The sequence below is a fragment of the Anarhichas minor genome, unplaced genomic scaffold, assembly GCF_050575085.1.
Source record: "Anarhichas minor isolate MPS153535 unplaced genomic scaffold, ASM5057508v1 ptg000026l, whole genome shotgun sequence".
NCBI classification, from domain to species: domain Eukaryota; kingdom Metazoa; phylum Chordata; class Actinopteri; order Perciformes; family Anarhichadidae; genus Anarhichas; species Anarhichas minor.
In genome coordinates this window covers 10,873,921-10,893,455 of record NW_027466472.1, presented here as the reverse complement: position 1 = coordinate 10,893,455, position 19,535 = coordinate 10,873,921, and the positions used below count along the sequence as shown (strand labels likewise).

General features: G+C 41.8%; 2 protein-coding genes across 2 annotated transcripts; both read right to left on the bottom strand.

The window, feature by feature from the left end:
• Positions 1-460: 460 nt before the first annotated feature.
• LOC142959485 (amino acid transporter heavy chain SLC3A2) lies at positions 461-5,104 on the bottom strand. Its single transcript, XM_076100768.1, has 8 exons — positions 4,729-5,104; positions 3,508-3,672; positions 3,329-3,429; positions 3,171-3,248; positions 3,036-3,091; positions 2,746-2,941; positions 2,525-2,632; positions 461-2,242 (listed from the first exon to the last, which is right to left on the bottom strand). Exons 1-8 carry the CDS (start codon positions 5,102-5,104, stop codon positions 1,856-1,858), a joined length of 1,467 nt encoding a protein of 488 aa, XP_075956883.1. The 3' UTR covers positions 461-1,855.
• A 2,855-nt stretch (positions 5,105-7,959) lies between these two features.
• ppm1na (protein phosphatase, Mg2+/Mn2+ dependent, 1Na (putative)) lies at positions 7,960-11,782 on the bottom strand. The gene is made up of 6 exons (XM_076100702.1): positions 11,377-11,782; positions 9,935-10,506; positions 8,764-8,881; positions 8,546-8,660; positions 8,378-8,441; positions 7,960-7,992 (listed from the first exon to the last, which is right to left on the bottom strand). Exons 1-6 carry the CDS (start codon positions 11,780-11,782, stop codon positions 7,960-7,962), a joined length of 1,308 nt encoding a protein of 435 aa, XP_075956817.1.
• Positions 11,783-19,535: the final 7,753 nt, after the last annotated feature.

Below are 19,535 nucleotides of genomic sequence, written 5' to 3'. Positions count from 1 at the left end.
GATGTCATTAATGTTTGGTTTATGCAGTGAATTGCAGATATTTAGGGATAACAGCCATGGTCATTTGAGTTCATTCATATTTTATTTTAAGGCTGTGTTGCACATTAACTTTTTGCTGTATAGTCTTCAAATACACAGCCATGCATGACCCGAGGTAAGACACACGTTACCACTTGCACATTTGGTCTTTGAGGATATTTAAGTTGTACATCCATCAAAATGAATGAAAAAATATACATAAAAGAAAATAGTGTTTGTTATATGGTACACATTTTGTTCATGAGAAATAAAATATTAATATAAGATAAAAAAACAGTCATACAACTGATGTCTGTGTTTCCAAAGAGAAATGTTTATGCTGATTTCATGTTTAATTAACTGTCCTGCTGCTCTTTTTCTCGGCCCATGTATAGTTTTTCAAAGCCTGTGCGCGTTTACTCTGCGTTCACGATAGATGAAATGGATGCACAGACAAGATAAACAGAAGATAATTGTGTTTAAGTTGAGACAATCATTTGTTTTTGTCTCGTTATAGCCCCCCCAACATCAACTACAGGGAAACATTTATTTGACATGCAGTGCTCTGTTTCATAAGACTGTGGCCATTTGGAGAGATTATTTTACTGTATGAAACAATTATAAACGAAGCCTCATTTAGTTACACGGCGATGACATGTTCGTCTATCAAGTAAAAGTTGTCAGAATGAAAGAAAGTCAGTAGGTCATGATTTAGTTAACCACTGGCCCGAAAGTCTCATGTGAAAGTTATAGTTGGAAGAGCAGCAGAGCAGCGGCTGGTGCTGCAGCACCACTGTGTGGTTAATGAGAGTACACATTTCCAAAAGTGGATGTGCGTTGCTAATCGTTCCTCCTCAGGCAACCACTTGTCAGTGATAGTGTGTCAAAAAGGATTGAGTCAATAAGTAAATCAAAGCAGTAGCAAAACTTAATTTGCTTAGTTACCACATTTGAGTTGCTCAACAAAAGATCACCCGAGGGTGTGAGAGTATATGAATTCACAAACAAGAGTAATTAGGATGCGGCTCACAATGTGGTTTTAACAGCAGTTTACACAATTGGCTGACTCATTGCAACACCAATGCAGCGGGGTTTGTTCATAACAAAAGCCGCAATTACTTTTTAAGAAACAAACCCTGACATTTCAAGTTTCTCTGATGTATAAGACAGTTTTTAAGACATGGGGAAGAATTAACCTCTTGAGGTCATTGTAGTACCCTTTAAACAGTCCTTATCCCTCTTGCAAGCCATCCTTTTTTCCCCCCCAGCACAAATGCAACTATGTCACATATTGTTATTTCAATTAAGTCTAAAACTGAAAAAGATACATCTATACATCTAAGAAGTTAAATCTTAAGGGAAAATCACTAATTGTTGTAAAACATTTTCCCCATTTCTACACATAAAACTGAAAAAAAAAAAAAAAAAAAAAAACACAACTATAGTACAGTCTATTTACAGCTTATTTTATCCCAACAGACTTTTATCAAAAGTCTATAATCACTGAAAATGTGAATAATTGTTTTCTTTACTACAGTATACAGACATAAGATACGGTCTAAAAGCCCCACATCAACTGATTCTCTACACGATATGTAACTTAAGTTATATTACTATAAATGAAACACTCATTGTATTTACCCATCAATAGACTGACTCCAGAAGGCCAACATGGACACACTATCCTCACAACAAATGATGCCACATGGATCACAGAACCATCATTTTATTTCCAGTGACCCGAGCACATCACACCTTTAAAAATAAACAATTGTGTCAGACTTTTGTTATGTGGGAGGAAACTCAAATCCAGATATCTCCTCACAATTGACGAGCTCTACGAGTAGCTTCCTGCCTCGAACAGTTTGATGACGACGGCTTCATGAGGCCGCAGTTCCAATGTGTCCAGAGTTGTCGACCCCAAGCGGACCGTTCCCGTGTTGGCCACAAAGACCCCAGCTTTGGGCAGGCTCGGGGCCCAGGCGGGATCCAGGGCGTGAGGCTCAGGCCCGACGTTGAGCAGAATGAGGAAGTGGACACAACCCCAGGAGCGCAAGAAGGCCAGGATCGGGGGAAGAGTGGAGTTAGAGGCGGAAGAGGAGTTGTCGGTGGAAGAATTGAAGGGGAGGAAAGTGAAACTGCCAAACAGAAGAGCTTCTTCTCTGGCTCTGGAGTGACTGAGGGTGGAGAAGAGAGCAGAAGCTAAAGGCCTCTTCTCCTTGTGCTGCGGGAGGGATGGTAGAGAGAAGTGTCAGACAGAAACCTACCCAACTAAAGCTTTGCATCTTTAACTTTACATTACTTGAATGGACTAAGGAAATATTGAAAGTATTTCGAGAGGGACATCTGGCTTTATTGCTCACTGTATGGGTGTCTGATGATTTGTTCGTGTCTCCATCTGACGAGCAGACTTCCAGAGACGCATTCTGCGAGACAGAAAAGCTTTATTTGGTAATGTGAATTTAATTAATAATTTATAGACTCAAAGTGTCTGGCGGGACTTCACCTGTGCTTGGTCGATGTCTTCGCCGTAGCGTACTACAGGTGTCCCTGGCAGAGTCATCACCAACACCAGGAGTAATTTCTTCAAGTTAAGGGATGCTTTACCTCCAACCTGCAGAAAATATTTAATTATTTACGTCATTCGGTTAACGCCGAAACGATAAATCGATCATCCGAAAATGAATCTGCAACCGATTTAAATATTGATAGCACACTATGTCTTACTGTCCAGCTGGGCCATACGTCTTCTTCTCTTGTTTGCAGGTGTGTCTCTATGGAAACAGCCACTTCCTTAGCAGACAGGATGTGTTGCGACGATGGCAGAATTGACCTCATGACCACATCTACCAGCGTAACATTGCCCTGGCCGAAGGATTTTAGAGGAAGCAGAACGTCTTTCGTCTGTTTTACCACCACAATCCTAAAGAGACGGGCACATTTTGAGCTTCATATTATAAATACTTTTTTTTTTTTTTTTTTTCCCAAACATCTCTGCACTGCATGTTTAACGATACCTTTCCTTCTCCTCACTGCTGAATTCTTTCAAGACACCTTTCCACTCCAGGAGAGTCTGAAATATATTTTAAAACAGGCGAGTTTGTTGGAACTCTGCTCGTTAGACATCGAAACGTGCGCGAGCATCATTTTACCGTTTCTGAATACGCTGCATCTGTGTCACAGATTGCAAAGCCTGCCGCACCCTGCTCCAGCCAGAACCGAAGTGCATGCTGTGGAGAAGTATCGGCATATTTTGAGAAATCCAGCATCACTGAGAACTTTTAAGTAGCATGCCCAGAGAATATTTAACATGTACTGTGGCTGAGAGGTTTGATGTCTTGTCTGCGTTTCCCGCTACATCCTGAGGTCCCAATAGATCCAGTTCACAGACGTCGAACACCACTTTCAGAGCTGCAGGCCCAATAAAAAAAAAAAGCTCATTAAGTCCACCTACGCAGGCTGTTTGACAAAAAGAAGACCATCACTCACCTGCTTTGTGGCTCTCTGCAAGCAGATGCTGGATTTGAGGCAAAGTCCCAAATCTTTTACCGGTGGCATTGGAGTTTAAAGGAGAGGCCTTCTTGTCAAACGGACCCTCCAGGATTAGAGCGCCTATACCCAGGGACCTGAGGTAGGGCAGCTGCTTACACAGCGCTTGACAGAGATTAAACATTAGACTGACTTAGTAACTTATTTTTGTCTCAAAACACTATGTAGTTGCAATTCATGTTTTGTTAAAATAGTATTCATGACTTCTTTATGTTTAGTTTTTCATGCTTCAAGTTGTATCCAACCGTTATACTTTCTTTTCCAAGGCTACTTATCTGCACTTTGTTCTTAAACATCTTTTAGTTGGTACATTTCACTGTGGAGGACCAAAACAACCAAATAAAGTGCTATGTTTTCACTTCTCTGAAGTTAGTTGTAAGCATGTGGTAGCCTGCAATATTAATGCTGGGATGTCTGCACACAGTGTGAGATAAAGTCCGCCCTGAAGAAAGAGGTATCAACTTCTTTATGCAAAGTATGACACACTTTGGCATCAGATTAGTATTCTCAGTAATCAAGGAACTTTACTTGAGTTTGTCAAAGGTTGTTAAATGTTATGTTCTCATACAGTGACGGTCAACATAGCTCTCGGATCAATATCAGCCAGCTGGTATTCGAACTGGATCTCCACCAATAAATGAAAAGGCTAGGTTACTAACCAGGCAATTAAGTGGGCAACTTATCTGGAGCCCAGACAGTTCAAAGTTCACTGTATGTCAACTAGATTGCACCAATTTAATTGAAATGTGTTTGGTAATAGGCATAATTAAAGCTGCAGTGTCATCAGACATGACAAGGGCCTTAAAGTGCCTCAAGATATGCTGGTGTCAAAATTTTGTTCTTACATTTTTCACAATTCTTTAATCAATGTGTTTAATCAAATTGCCACACAGTAAATCTGGAACTAGTTCAAGCATATAGAAAACTGCATAAATTACACAGAGTGGGTTAATAGGGGCCCAGTAACTCATATTTTGTGTAGGGCACCCTAGCAAAAATAATGCCGCCCCTGACATTAAGGCTCATAAATGTCACCATGAAAACTTTTCGCAGCAATATGATTTTTTTTTCTTTTGATTTACAAAAACTAAACTTTAGCGGCCACCAGAAAAGTAGATAGTCACAAATCTTATTTCCCTAATGTTACTGGCATTTACTCACCATTGATGCCCCCTGACCCGTCGGCTCGCTCCTCCGTGAGCAGGTCGGGCTGCAGCTGGTAGAACAGCGACTTCTGCCACCACTTGAGCGGCGTTTTAACCGGCCGGGGGCTCATTACTATGATGGCGATGGTGATGGCGAGCATGGCCAGCCAGGTCAGCCAGAACAGCAGCACCAGGTAACAACGCGCCTTCCGCCACCGCGGACCCCCCGCGGCGACCTCCAGCTCCTCCTTAGTCAGGGGCTGCCACTGCTGGAAAGGCTCCGCTTCAGGCTCCGGGACGAGCAGCAGGGCCGACTCCGAGCCGCCCACGCTGGCCGACAGCCTCGGGCCTGCCACGGTGCCGTATCCGGTGACTGCTGCGTTCAGAGGCATCCTGCCCGGCTGCAGGTGGGTGACATACAGTTAGATTAAAGGGTTTAATTTCACTGTGGATAAGCGTGCAGACAGTGACATTGTAGAGAGTCGGCCAACTGTTGCTGTGCTGAAGTTGTGTTTGCTCTATCCATACCTCCTCAGTTCGCTCCATGTTAATCACAGGGAGGGGGGGACGCAGGTGCTGCAGGATTCAACGCTTCTACAGCGAAGTGCACACACACTCAACATGCAGCTCTGACTTGTGACTTATGACTTGCCTGCGCACAACTTCTCTCCTGCCACTACCTGTTTTACACGGGTGTTTCAATCAGTTAATTAATGAATTAACTGCTTTGACGTGTAAAGTTCAGGTGACACGCAGGGCGTCACAGACTTCTGATTGGCCAGTAAAAAGACTATTTTTTTTTTTTACGAGAAACCCTCTCACTCAGACTGTTTTATTTCAGTATATTCTTATATTAGTTTCAGCCAAACATTAGAATGCATATCACAGGGATAACAAAAACTATTTTACGCACGCAGGCAATTTTCCCAAAGCAAATCACATAAATAAATCAAGAAAGACTTTTCTTAAAAGACATCAAATGAACCCCTTACTTTAATTCGTATCACACTGTACCAAAAACAGAAAGATGATTGTACTTATATAGATAAAGGAACACAGAAAAAACTAGTACCTCTGATTTGCATTATTCTTATGCTTAATTTAGATAATGTATGGATTTTCTTTATATTTTTCACATATCTACTTTGATATTTCTCAATACTATTTTTAGCTGATGTCAGCGAGGCACTGTCTTGGTAAAAAAAAACAATATTTTGATTGAGACCATTTAATATCTTAGGCTCATAAAACCATCTGAAATCTCCTTAGATAAAAATAACAAAAATGCAATGACATTTCAAGTTTTACCTGATAACAGTTGCTGGTTTAGGAGCCCTCTGGTGGCCGTTATAATGTAAAATGCTGCTGCTAGTGTGTCTTTGGACCATAGAAAAGCTCAAGCCGGCCAGGTCAGGATCCCAGTACCATCCTCAACCTCTCTGTCCCAATGTGGCTTATCTAAATATCACACAAACGCAGTTATTACTCACATTATCTGTCCCAGCTTTCCCGTCCTTTTCTTCTTTTCAACCTCTTCTTCTTCTTGTCTTTGTCCAGGAGTGTTCCCGGCTGTCTGGAGTTGAATATTTCAGTGATCTGACTTGTCAGGAGTGAGGAGGTGAGAAGGACTCTCTCCAATAATAGCTCTGCTCAGTCAATTCATACAGAGGTGCTGAGCCTCATCACACCTTCGCAACACATTGTGAAGAACACATGACTGCCGAAGAGAGCCCGTTAAAGCCCCTCGTAGTTTTGACTTTGACTTAAACCGTCTTATTTGTATTGTTAATAGAGAGGAATGTTGGTCAGATTTATTTGTCTCTTGTATAGTTTTCCATCTGTGTGCTGAATCTCCTACACACTTTTATTTGAATGGAATGCAGAGTTGTATATTCAAAGCAAGTATCTGAATTTCAAGACACACAATGACAGATCTAAACTTTATTCTGATATTAGGTTTCAGACAAAACCACACCATTTCATGTTTTTCTTTCTTTTGTGTGCATGCGCGTGTGTGTGTGTGTGTGTGTGTGCATGCGTGTGTGTACGTGTGTGTGGTTTGATTAATTCGCAACTGTCTTGATAACCGATTATTCATTTGACAAATTTTTCAAACAACAAATTTCAAAACATCTTTTTTTTTCTTTCATATGGGCTAATAACGAAGCGTCTTTGTAAATTGGACTGTTGGTTAGACAAAACAAACAATTTGAGGACATAACAATGGGCTTTGAAAAATTGTAACAGACATTTTTCACTATTTTCTGATGTCTTATAGACAAAACTGTTAGTTGAGAAATTAATCAACAGATCAATCGATAATGAAATTGGAGCGCTAAACTACTGTAAATCTCAACAAATCCTATGTTTAAAATAAGTGGGATAGATGTCTCAAATGTAAAATGGTCAAATTAAAAATGTATCAAAAACACAGCTCACAGCATAAGCAAAGGAAGTTTACCTATCATAGTATACATCCATAATTTTAAATGTAGAACACTGGAACACACAATACTATTAGTGTGTTCTGTACATGAAGAACTTTTAAATTACACAGTCACACATCACACGTCCTCTCTAAAGAGCCACGTTTAATGAGGTATGTGTGCATCTCATCCTCTCCACCCTCGTATGGCCCTCCACCCCTCCATCTCGTTCTCTCTCCTCGATCCTTCTCCTTTTATGTGTCTCTCTCTCTCTCTCTCTGGCTTTCTTCTCTCATGGCATACTTTCATGTTCTTGTTATGACAAGTCAGTGCTATCCACATCACCCCTGCTGCTTGACAGCATAGTGCAAACACATTATTTACTGAGAGACACTGCGTTCTATCGTGAAACTCTCTGATACACATGTAGTCCACGTACATTACACGTACATTAAATACATTCAACTTGTTTTGAAGAGTGCGATGTTATTTTAGTTTTTGTGTGATTTGTTGCATTAGAATAAGTCAGGTCATTTGTTTACAGTATCATGTGAAATGAGCTGCCTTAAACAGAAATGTGTGCAGACAGATCCGTTTCTTCTCAGGCACTGTGTGGTTACAGATTATTAAATACTCCCTCAATACATTAAACAACAACTAACACAGTGGTTGTTTGATTTAAATTCCACTTTAACTGCAAGCAAATGCTCAAAGAGAATAAATTACACACAAACAACCGGTTAGTTTAGTGCACAGCTAAGTTAAACTGGTCTCCATGGAGATGGTGAAGCTGGTGATCATTCTGTTTCCACGGCAACGGTTTAGTTTGAGTCCTCCTCCGATCCTTCGACGTCCTGAAACAAGACGGAAATGTCAGCGACATAAAATATCTACATTGTAGACATAACTTTGTTTTTCAAGTTTAGTTACAAAAACCAGAATTAACTTTTAAAAATCAAAGAGATTCTTGAATATTATGTTCTTTAGTTTTTACCTTTATAATCATTATTCCTAACAATTACTTTCATTATAATCAGTCAATTATTGTTTTCAGATGTTTTACGGACAAAATGATTAAACAGTTAACTGAAAAAACAATTGACAAAATCAAAATAATGACCTTTCTTTTTGGTGCAGCTGTAAATTAGGCAGATTATTGTGAGATAACGGCTGATATTGTTTTAATCGCCTTCTTCTAATGGAATCCAAATGTAGTGTCATGTGACTCATGTGTCTTACCATACGCGCTTGAGATTTGACAGTCATGATGTGTTTCTGATATGAAGAGATGATACAATCTCGCCTGCAAAGAGCGAAACAGTGGCATTGTGTCAAAAGGATTTGTGTTTTGAGTCTCTAAAAAAAAGTGAATGTGGGTTTTTTTTTTAGCGGGGCGGCGGGACTGACTTGCTGGTGATGCCTCCTCCTGGCGGGAGTCCTGGCATCTCTTCAGCAGCCAGGAATTTGATTACATACAAAAGGTCAGGGTCCTCACCTCTGGACCTCATCGACTGAATAATTTCTGTGAAGGGAGATTGTCAAAACAGTACAGTTACAAGTGAGGGAGCTATCAGCAGTTTAAAGTGTAGAGAGTGTTCTGCTGTGGGGGTTTTGAGTGCCCTCACCTTCCACTTTGGTATCGATCCGTTTCTCCAGCTCCGCCTCCTGCTGCAGTGCCTCTTGTGACACCTGGGGGGCACCGGGGAAGCAGACGATGATGATGCTCATGTTATCCAAGCTCCCCTGCAGAGGCAGACAGAAATATCAGAGAAGCTTGATAGGAAGCACTACGACTTCAGTTTTAATTCAAGTTGAAATGAAGTAGTCAGTGGTGGAAGGTAACTACATTTTGAGGTATTTTACAGCTATTGTTACTGAATTACTATTTACGATATAATGAGCATATAAATTACACAATAGGTCTTGTTCTACAGTATTTTTAACTGTAACTTATATATGGAGGTATATTTTGGTTTGGACAAGATATCAATTTCCTATGATGTCACAGTAAAGTACTTATAAGGGATGATGATATTGCTGAGTTGCAAACACATTACTTTAGTCTGTGGTTTAAAACGTATCAGTGGATGTGACGGCCAATAAGTAACAGAAAATTGCAGTGCAGAAATACCAAACTACTACAAACTTACTATGCTGTGGAGTTTTATAACCACCAGCTTGTTGTTATGACATCAGTGATGCTCAGTGTCTACTGGAACATGCACGTTACTGTAAGCCTTTGTACGTGTAATAAGCAGCAGCCCAAGCCAGGATAACACCTCTGAGCCCGTGTGTATAAAGCCGTAACACAAAGCTGCCGTCAACACACTCGCATTCAGTCCTGATCCGAGCCATGTGTATTTCTTGCCTCCTATCCCATATCCCAGAATGCCTTAATACAGCTATTTATAGGCAGGCTAAGGACTCATCAGTGTTTGCAGTTACTAACAAGTATTAAGAAGACCTGCAGCAGAGGTCTACTTACATAACAAGATCTCCCCACAGAGACCCTGTCTTCAGTGTACACCTGCCCTCAAAGCCCCCTCCTTAATGTAAAGCTTCCCATTCATAACCACCCGCTGTAATCCGATGAGCTGAGTTTGGAGGGATGGGTAGGAATTCTGCTGAGTTTACAGGGATATTGCTATTGTATATTTACACGTGTTGGGTAATTATTTTCAATTATATTTTGCAGTCTGTGATGGATAAGACCCACATGAAGAAATTATGATTTTGACTGGAAATGCTGCTCTGACAAATGCTTGTTTGTATACTGTTGTGCTGTTGACGTCTCACCTTATACAGACAGAGGTCAATGACTTGGGTGCAAATCTCCCTCAGGTCATCGCACACCTGCAGACGGCTGCGCACAAAGGCACTCAGTTCCTCATTACCAATGGCGTCCCACACACCGTCACATGCTAGAATGAGGAACTCGTCTTCGGGCGTCCTCTCCAGCTCATACACTTCTGGCTCCGGCGACACTAGCTGCTCTGTCTGCGGCCTCCAGTCCACCTCCTTGAAGTCAAAGTCCCCCAGTGCTCTTGAAACGGCCAGCGAGCCGTTGATTCTCTGGAGGGTCACCGAGCCTCCAGCGTTCTGGATGCGCTCTTTTTCCCTGGGGTTGAACGGCTTGTGGTCCTCTGTGTAAAAGATGACCTGGCCGTTATGGCAGAGCAGGGTGCGGGAGTCCCCACAGTTGATAAAGTAAATGTAGCGTGGTGACATCATGATGGCTGCTGCAGTGGAGCCACTACGGTCCCAGTTGTCCTGGCGAGCCAGTTTGTCCATGTGGCGATCAATGTCCAAGAAGCCTACACGGATCCCCTCCTTCACCTGCTCGGGGTCCTCGATTGCTTTGACCCCACCTGTGGGAAATGAGGGCGAAACATTTGGTTTCAAGATACATTCACACCATACTACACTGCCGTGTTGTTGGTTCAGAGGCCAACACACAGCAGAGAAGACATCATCTGTGTTATTGTGCAATAACATGGCCGACACAACGGTGCTGACAAAGTGTCAAACACTATTTTAAGTCAGAACTTCAACGTTCCTTTAGCCTTGCCTAAAGATTGAGTGTCCCGGTCCCTCAAAGTTAACAGTATCAAGAGCTATAGAGCCTTTCATGTAATGATTTTTTAATTTTCTCTTATATAACTAACCAGTTCACGGCGCAAAAAGTATGAAACTTGACATCTGAATGAAAGTCAAAGCTCTGTTTTGTTTAGATCCCTGAACCTGCCTCTATATATTTCTCGATAATGTAAAGAAAAATACCATAATATTCATTATATCGTATGGGATTTTTATATACATTGTGACATGTTTAATTCATTTTATTAAACAGCTCAATCAGCTACTTTCATGAACTTTGTGTTCCTAAAATATATCAAATTGTTTGCTTAAAACAGTGTCATCGAAGGATTTGTTTGTGCAAATGTTTTAGTTCTTCAGTATAGTGCTTCATTTTGGGTACAATACATAAAAGTCTTGTTTGCAAATTCAGTCTGTTTTCAGTTTATTAGATGACTTTGTTCAAACGCATGCCGAACTGGTTCTACCTTACGTGGTGTTGCATTACATTTATTTGGCAGATTCTGTGGTGCAAAGCGACTAAACTGTGTGTGAACAAGAGCTAGATGTCATAACAAATTGGAAGTGCATCTCTCCCAAATAACTAAGCTGAGCTAACTGAACAATTAGATTCATCCAATTGGTCACTAATTGTTCTTTACCTGTTGCTAGGATGTAATCCAGCAGGTTTCTGGAGCAGTACTGTGCCACTGTGGCGCCTGCATGTCCATCAAAAACAGCAAAGTATCCCCAGTCCGTCAGCTCTTCTCTCAGCTGGGGCATGCAGGTGTGGGCATCCTCCATCTCAGCCCTCCAGCCCTGCATGCTCGCCACAGCGTAGTTGACCCCCGACTGAGAACCCCCCTCTGACACATGCTTCTCCAGGATGGGACGATCGAGGTACGGGCTCTGCATTGAGTCGTCCTCATCAGAAGTGTCCTCCTCCCCACTTCCAGTTTCCTTGGGCCCCCCTTTAAAAAAGAAGGTGACCATCTTTTCCGTCTCTTTGACCAGCTGGCGGAGGAAGGAGGGCACCTCCACATTGCTGGCCCGCCTGGCTGTCTTCATCGCTCCGCGGAGCCTGTGCTCAAGCTTCCTGCTCGACTTGGCAGCAGCCCGTCTCCTCCCGGTGCCCCTCCTCGGGCCCTGAGTTTTCCGCAGCAGGTCCAGCTCAACAGTTAAGCTGTGGCACCCCAAGCAGGTAAACAAAAAGTGACTTCAAATAAGAATAATTGTTAAAGGAAAAACTTGAAAACCATCCTTTAGGTAGATAATCCGTCTTCTGTCCTTTTATTATTTGACAATAGGACCATCAGGTGTCTTCCTCTCTCTGTCTCACTGTTTCTGTTTCTTTCCTCCTTCTCTGGTTTACCCGTCCTGTATCAGCCCTGCTCTCCTATTGGCCAATCTATTTCTGTTGATTTATCCCTCTGCTCTGCCCCCACCTGCTGCTTATTTCCCTCCCTCTGTCTGTGTACTGCTGCTGGGTAATCACCTGGCCTTCAAGGCAGCCCAGGTGACCTGTTTCTGCACACAGTATTACATGGATTACTCTATGAGTGTGACGTTTTACAACAGCACAGAGGGATCCCATAGATCAGGGGTGTCCAAACTTTTTTCAAAGAGGGCCAGATTTGATAATGTGAAAATGCCCAAGGGCCAACAGTCCCTGCTGACATTATTTTAAACAATACAAGTAGCCTATAGATACGTTGTTATTTAATCATTTTATTTTCAATGACAGCAAATAGCAATGTAACCAAATGTAAGCAGCTATAATAACTATTTTAAAGTGATTAGTGACTCGTCTAAAACATTTAAAAAAGGAATAACTTCAATAGAATCATTCTATACACTGTAGCTTCTTTACATTCTATTAGAATGTAAAGAAGTTACATTCTGATACAATGTAACTTCTTTACATTCTATTAGAATGTAAAGAAGCTATAGTGTTGCCTTTTCTTTTCTTTTCTTCCCACAAGAACGTAATTTTGTCAGGTTGATAAAAAAATGTCACTTTACTTCCTGACATTGTTATTTTACCACAGGGGTGTCCAAACTTTTTTCAATGAGGGCCAGATTTGATAATGTGAAAATCCCCAAGGGTCAACAGTCCCTGCTGACATTATTTTAAACAATACAAGTAGCCTATACATACATTGTTATTTAATCATTTTGTTTTCAATGACAGCAAATAGCAATGTAACCAAATGTAAGCATTCATGTGTGAACACATCTCAACAACTATTCTGCCTTTCTTTCACATCTTGAAAGTCAGATAACACAAAGAACAAGCCATCTAAAAGCTAATTACATAGAAACCGATCAATGTTCTCACCTCAAGACAATCTTAAATATGACTTAGTGAGGGTAATGAAACGTTGTCTAACATTTAAGTTCAACACACATGAAACAGGCTAACGAAACAAATCAAGTTGTCTCTTGACAGAAGGTGCGGGCCATATAAAATCGGACCTCGGGCCGTGATTGGCCCGCGGGCCGGACTTTGGACATGCCTGCCATAGATGCATGTCTGCATGGGGACTTTATGGAACTCATCAATTCAAATAACTTTATTTTTATAATTGGTCTTAGTGAGGGACAATCACAGTAGACTGACTGAACAAATGCACACATTTGTTTCTGTTACAGAGGTTTGGAACTTTTTGACTTAATGGCAGAACTCAGGGTATATTGAATTAAAACATGCACTAATACTTTAGTTTCAAAGTTCATTCTTAATTTTGACCAGTGTTCCCAAAGTCAAGAATACACTTTGAAATGCAACTTTTAAGACGATGTGGATAAGAAGTCCTTAAATTGTTCAAAAAGAAATTTGAACATCTTTCCATGACAAATGGACTATCACCACGTGAGATTCGTGGGTTCAACCAGCTTTTATATATCTTTGAGCTCAACTTTGCTCTTCCAGGATTAAACCTTGATCAGGGGTAGATCAAAGATTTTTCAAAGTTAGTAAACACAATGGAATATTAAAAATACATATTTAAATACAACTTAAGGTAAAAGATTAAAAAAACATGCCAAAATGGAATAAAATAGAATAAAGACAATAAAAAGTTACATTGCCAAGTTAAATGACGATCTTTTTATATTTGTGTTGTATGTTGACACCTACTTGAGCCCTACCCTGTCCTGTATGTGACTTGCTGATTCCATGTTGTCACTGCTATGTGTCTTAATCTCATTAACTGCTGTGTATTTGGAGCTCCTGACCTGGTTTACATGAAGGAACGCTTGAGTTGTAATAGCGTTAAGGACCATATGTGACACTTTGTTCTTATCCAGCTTTAAGTAGGACTATGAAAAGCTTTTATTATGTTGGTCTCTGCTGGCAGTGTTTCAGATGACAGGTGTTTGTTTACCTATACTTGAACGGAAAGCAGATTACCCTGTGATTGTCCTAACATAACCGATTGGTAGTGTCTATCTCACATCACTGTCATGGGTAGGGAAGTCTTGTTTCTGAAAAGCCAGGCTTATTACAGTCCTGCGACAGCCACAGATAGATTTGTTTTTCTTTTTTTTTCAGAGAATTTGATTAATTTATTGCTGTCATGATACAATGAGAATTTCAACCAAACTATCGAAAATGTTTTTGAAGAAGACCAACCCTGCCTTTAACCATAGAAAGCTACAGGTCCTACCAGACCGAGTGAGGCTTTAGCAGCAAAACGCCTGAATGTATTGATATGAGCAAAAGTGCATGTTATAGCTCGTGAATTCAACTACTGATTTGTAGAAGTCACATCGTATTGCTTTAGTCATCTTGTGCTGAATTTGTTATAAATGTCTTTAGTGCCTTACCAAAATGAAATAACATATAAATCATAGCAAAGATGCCACACATACACATTTTCCTGCAACTCTTTCATCTGCTGCTCTAACCTCTTTCCATTAATCACGATATCAAACGGTCTGTAGCAGCATCAGTCACAGCGACACACTGCTGCCCCCTACTTCTCACTATTGCACAGGCCTCACTTCCCATTGTAAAAAAGCTTTTACTGTCATTGAGTCTGTACATTATTTATACTCCAGCTTTTATGATATAATTTAAATGTGGTTTGTGAACACTAATATTTATTATATGTGGAATTGGAGTATGATACATATTAATGAAACATAATAAAGCTGACAAACCTTACATGCTGGTTAGCTTGGAACCTGACTGGGGCTTTAGCCTGTCCTTCCCATCTTCAAATGCACCTGATTATGTTTAATATGCTCATGTTTTACATTATTAATGCCTTGTTACTCCTTCTCTTGCAGCCTGGCCCTATAACAGGCTGAGATGAAATCACATGACCAGGGAGAGAGGAGCAAATAAGCTATGAATGGGTGATGAAAGCAGCCTCGGACAGACACAGGGACACACTCTTGCTTCTCCCCCTTTGCTGTCGCACACATTACTACAGCGGTCATAACGATGCAAGAGGAGATGAAGAGAGGATGGTGGAGGCAGGCAGGCAGGCAGGCAGGGCGGGGCTGCTGAGTGACAGCGGGAGGCAGGAGAGCGAGGAAGCTGCTCAACAGAAGACCAAGAAACAGAGGGAGGAGGAGGAAGAGAGAGAGTATATCCACAGGACGTGAGTGCCGGCAGCAGAGGACGAGGGGGGGGGGGCTTCCAGACTGGATGGGCCCAGCGATGCCTTGATGGAGTATGGGCCAGGTTTTAGGATTCTCCCACTGCCGTAAGTCTGCTTTTGCTCTGCTGGTTGCTTCTGTGTTTCCGTGTGGGAGGTCTGAGTATGTTTATCTCCCTATGTCATCGTTATATAAATATATATTCCAGTGGAGCATCTTTTCTTGCTAACTGCTGTAAGCATCGCATGTGTTAGCTCAGCCCCCCTCCCCTCCTCTCCCTGCCTCCTCTCCATTCCTCTCTCCTGCTTTTAATAAACACATGGCTGAATGGATAGATGCAGTGCAGAGGGTGTCCTATTCTGTTGCCGTGGCCTCCCATTGATTTGCAGATGTTTATGTGGCTGTGTGCGAGAAGGCTATGCAGGCAGGAAGAATTAAATAATGCAAGTTATTTCTCCCCTAAAAGCCTCTGTTGTGCTTTCATATCTGCTTTTTATTTTATATTTTTTTCACAATATTCACCTGATATTCTCTAAAAATACATTTAAGTGGTTTATGATTATTTGTATGTGTTCATTCATGTTCAAAGAGAATATGCTGCATTCTTTGCCCAGCCTCGGTTGATTTATTAATGTCATGCTGGCTGTCTAATGTAGTGAAGGCCTTCACTGCTGCCAGCTAATCACTGATCTACAGAATGCTACAGTCTGAGGAGTGAACGGTTGTCTGTGACTTCTTCAATCACATAAAGCACAGTTTGCTGTTATAACATTAGCAAATTACTCAAAGCAAGGTACCGCAGTGTTTGTCTGGGCCTTAATGTTATTTATCATTTAACGGTAGTACACATGCGTTAAATGTTTTGAGATGCACTCTAGAGATGCAAGATGGTGAAAAAATGGGTTTAGAGCTTGCAAAAGCAGCAACAACACATTCATATTTCTGACAATTTCTTTGCTACGGTATATTTGCTAGTAGATTTATGTAAAATTGTGTCTGTTTTCTTCCAGAGGAATATGGCTCTGTGGCATCCACTCCAGACTCAACGCCTCCATGCACCGATGGTACGGAGCAGACACGTGACACAAATTCCATCTCACAGTACCAACAAAGCGAAGAGCTTCCTGCTTACTGAAGCCTTTATTTTGAACTTAACATCAGAGGAACACATCTCTCGCCTCTAAAACACTAGCACGAGTAAACACAGATGATGATCACAGCTACATTTTGAAAGGAGGGATCTTCATGCCCTCATCAAAGAGGGTTTCGTTCGCTTTAGATGTCACACCTTTTTTTCCTGGCTGCTTTCATTTGACAATCTATTTATCTGAAGCAAAATCTCTCTCCTTGTATGACTACGCACCATTCAGTGTTAGCAGCAGCCTCTACATTTGGATAAACAGGTGTGACCACATTGATTTTGTCTCCATTCAGGCGGAAATGAGGAGTCGGAGTTGTGCGAGCTGCAAACAGCCAGGGAGTGGTCTGATGATGAGGACGAGGGAGATGGAGATCCAGATGATGATGAGGGACTGGCTTCATCCCCGTCCATCTGGGGCACGCCGCGCCAGAACTCCTTCGAGCTGACTTTCTCATACATCGCCATTGCCGAGCCCGAAGCAGTGGGATCCTCGCGACACCTCCGGGACCGACGCAGGGGCAGCTCTCGGGGAAGTCGCACTCCTTTCATCCACACGGACACCCTGGAAACACTATTGGACTCCCCCGATATAGACTGGGACCCTCAAGGCTTCGTCAGTCAAGATGAAGAATCAGAAGGTAGAGAGCAGGGGAGTGTGGAGGTGAGGACGGCAACTGCAGCTGTGAGGAGTGAGCAGCACAGACAAACTGAGACTATTACAATCCAACCCTCGCCCCATAATCTGGACCCAGATACTCAGGGGAGAGACGCAGGAATCCAAAGACAGGAGTCTCCGAGAAGTCTCATCCAGATTGCCCAGCATCCCTCTTCTCAACATCAGAGCCCCTCACAGATACTTCAGGGTGAGAAACAGGAGGAATGTGAAACAGGAGGAATGTGTGACAAGGTTGTTTTATTCTGTATAAAGATGCAGTATCTGGGAATGCTGATGATAGTCCAACGCAAAGATGCATTTTTATCATCCGCTACAACGAGTGGAGGGTACAGTTGTCAACTTGTGAGTCTTCGTGTGGTCATCATGGCCAAATGTGGTCCTGGAAACACCTGCATTGAGGTGGATTTTGCCAGTTGTTTATAGTATATTTGTGCCTGTCTGCCTGTAGTCAGACTTTGTCAATGCGATAGTGTCACAACTGTGCAAGATGCAGTCATGAGACTTTACAGATGTGTCGTTGGGATCAAAATGAAGGCTTAGTTGTGAAGGTCCAAGCAAGAGCACTGGAAGTAGGGGTTAGGAAGTGGGGAAGGAAACATTGGCACCCCCACTTTACGGTCCTGGGCCGACTTGGCGTCGCAGCTGGTGCCCTCCCATTGCTAGATGGTCTCTTGTTCCTCCTAATTCTACCTAATGTTAAATCATAATATAGTTTGACTTGTGATGATTGTAAATGTCCTTTCTTAAGGTGGACTTGATGTGATGTGGCATGACGACACATGACTACATGGTAAATGGTGGCGTCTGTTTGGAAAAGGACCTAGATGCATTTTAAGATCTTTCGTGTGTCAAATGCTGTTAATATTTAGGTCTCATGTCATCAGTATTTTTTCAATTCGTAAGTAGCGTGGGTCACACCAGGCAAAACAGACCATGAAAATGTGCCAAAGCATGCATATATTAAATTAATCTACAGCCATATCTAGTTCAATACAATGGTGAAAAATGATAAAGCAGCCTTAAATTCTAAGACTCGTGCAGCCAAAATTTTAGATAGTCAATAATAACTTATTACTGATTTAATTTTCCAACATTTCTAACATTTAACACAAATGTTGCAGTTCAAATACTGTGTTTTTAGAACGTCATTTAGTCAGCAGCTTTAGCTCATGTACAGCAGGTCAGCGCTGATGTCATCACGATAGTGACATCATCTTTTGTTTCCCGGCAGCAGCCGCCTCTCCGACCCCCGAGCCAGAGTCTCCCTCCACCAGGGAAACCATTTCAGTCAAGCTGCTCACATCTGTGCGACCCAGAGGCCCGGCGTCCTCGCCGCCAGCTGCCATTGGTCAAAACTCTCAGGAACAGCTGGTCAGCGATCAATGGTTTTCAGCACTTAACCTATCCAAGGACCCGACAGTATGCACTCACATAGCAGGTAGAAGATTCACATCTGTATCTTTAAATGTTCTCACCGCCGTCTCTCTGCCTTTGTCTTGTTGCTGAGCGACATCCAGCTCGTTCATCAATACTTTAAATAAGGAAAATATCCTATTTCACCTTCAGCGTGGACCATCGAGAGAGCAGGCAGACAAAGATAAACACCCCCTCTTCCCGGAAGTCCTGCGTGTTCATTGAGTCACCATAGTAACGCTCTCCTGGGATTTCAGGAACGATTGGCTAATTGTGGGGAAACATTCTTGGCATTGGCTTACATTTTGGACTCGCACACGCTGACGTCAGAATGTATCACTGTGTTTGACACACAGAAAGAGAGACAGGTGTATGTGTGTGCATTTTCTTTATATGCAGGTTTGTGGGAGTTTCTTGGCACTTCAGGAATTTTTGAGACACTGAAAGGGAGAAAGAGGGAACAAGAGATAACATCCTGTCTTCCAGCTTGATGGTATTTTAAGTGGACGGTCAGTCAGAGTCGAGCTCAGTCTTATTTTGGTGGATGTGGGGGTTCAGTAAATCCTCAGGCCGTTGATGGATGTGTGTGCTGCTAGCTGATGACAGAGTTTAGGGTTTCCTGAATAAATAGCATACATGATGCATCTATTGGAACATCATATCTCTTCTGGTTTTATTACTTGTTTTCGGGGCTGCATATCAAACCTAAATGTTTTTTGACAACTGAAATATGTTATAGCACCCGGTAATATCAAAAGCTGGGCAATTTTAGAAAGCGTCTTATGTAGGTGAAGTTCTTGCACCGCTGATTGCGTTTTAACATTCAACATTTGAAAAGCTTCTTTTATTAAATGCAAAAAATATGATTTGTAGAACAAAATGCAAGGTATAAGCCTTTGGTTTCATATTGGCAAACATTTTAAATAATAGCAAACACTACTTTTTGGACTATGCAAGGAATTCAATTGGTCGTTAACCAAATA

Excerpts from the sequence above, each read along its gene's own strand:
- LOC142959485 (XM_076100768.1), bottom strand. The coding sequence starts at position 5,104 with ATGCCTCTGAACGCAGCAGTCACCGGATACGGCACCGTGGCAGGCCCG. Across the intron at positions 2,942-3,035 it reads AGCAGTGAGGAGAAGGAAAG|GATTGTGGTGGTAAAACAGA; the intron begins GTATCGTTAAAC and ends CCGTCTCTTTAG. Across the intron at positions 2,243-2,524 it reads AAGACATCGACCAAGCACAG|CACAAGGAGAAGAGGCCTTT; the intron begins GTGAAGTCCCGC and ends TCCCTCCCGCAG.
- ppm1na (XM_076100702.1), bottom strand. The coding sequence starts at position 11,782 with ATGAAGACAGCCAGGCGGGCCAGCAATGTGGAGGTGCCCTCCTTCCTC. Across the intron at positions 10,507-11,376 it reads GGATTACATCCTAGCAACAG|GTGGGGTCAAAGCAATCGAG; the intron begins GTAAAGAACAAT and ends CATTTCCCACAG. Across the intron at positions 8,882-9,934 it reads TTGACCTCTGTCTGTATAAG|GGGAGCTTGGATAACATGAG; the intron begins GTGAGACGTCAA and ends CTGCCTCTGCAG.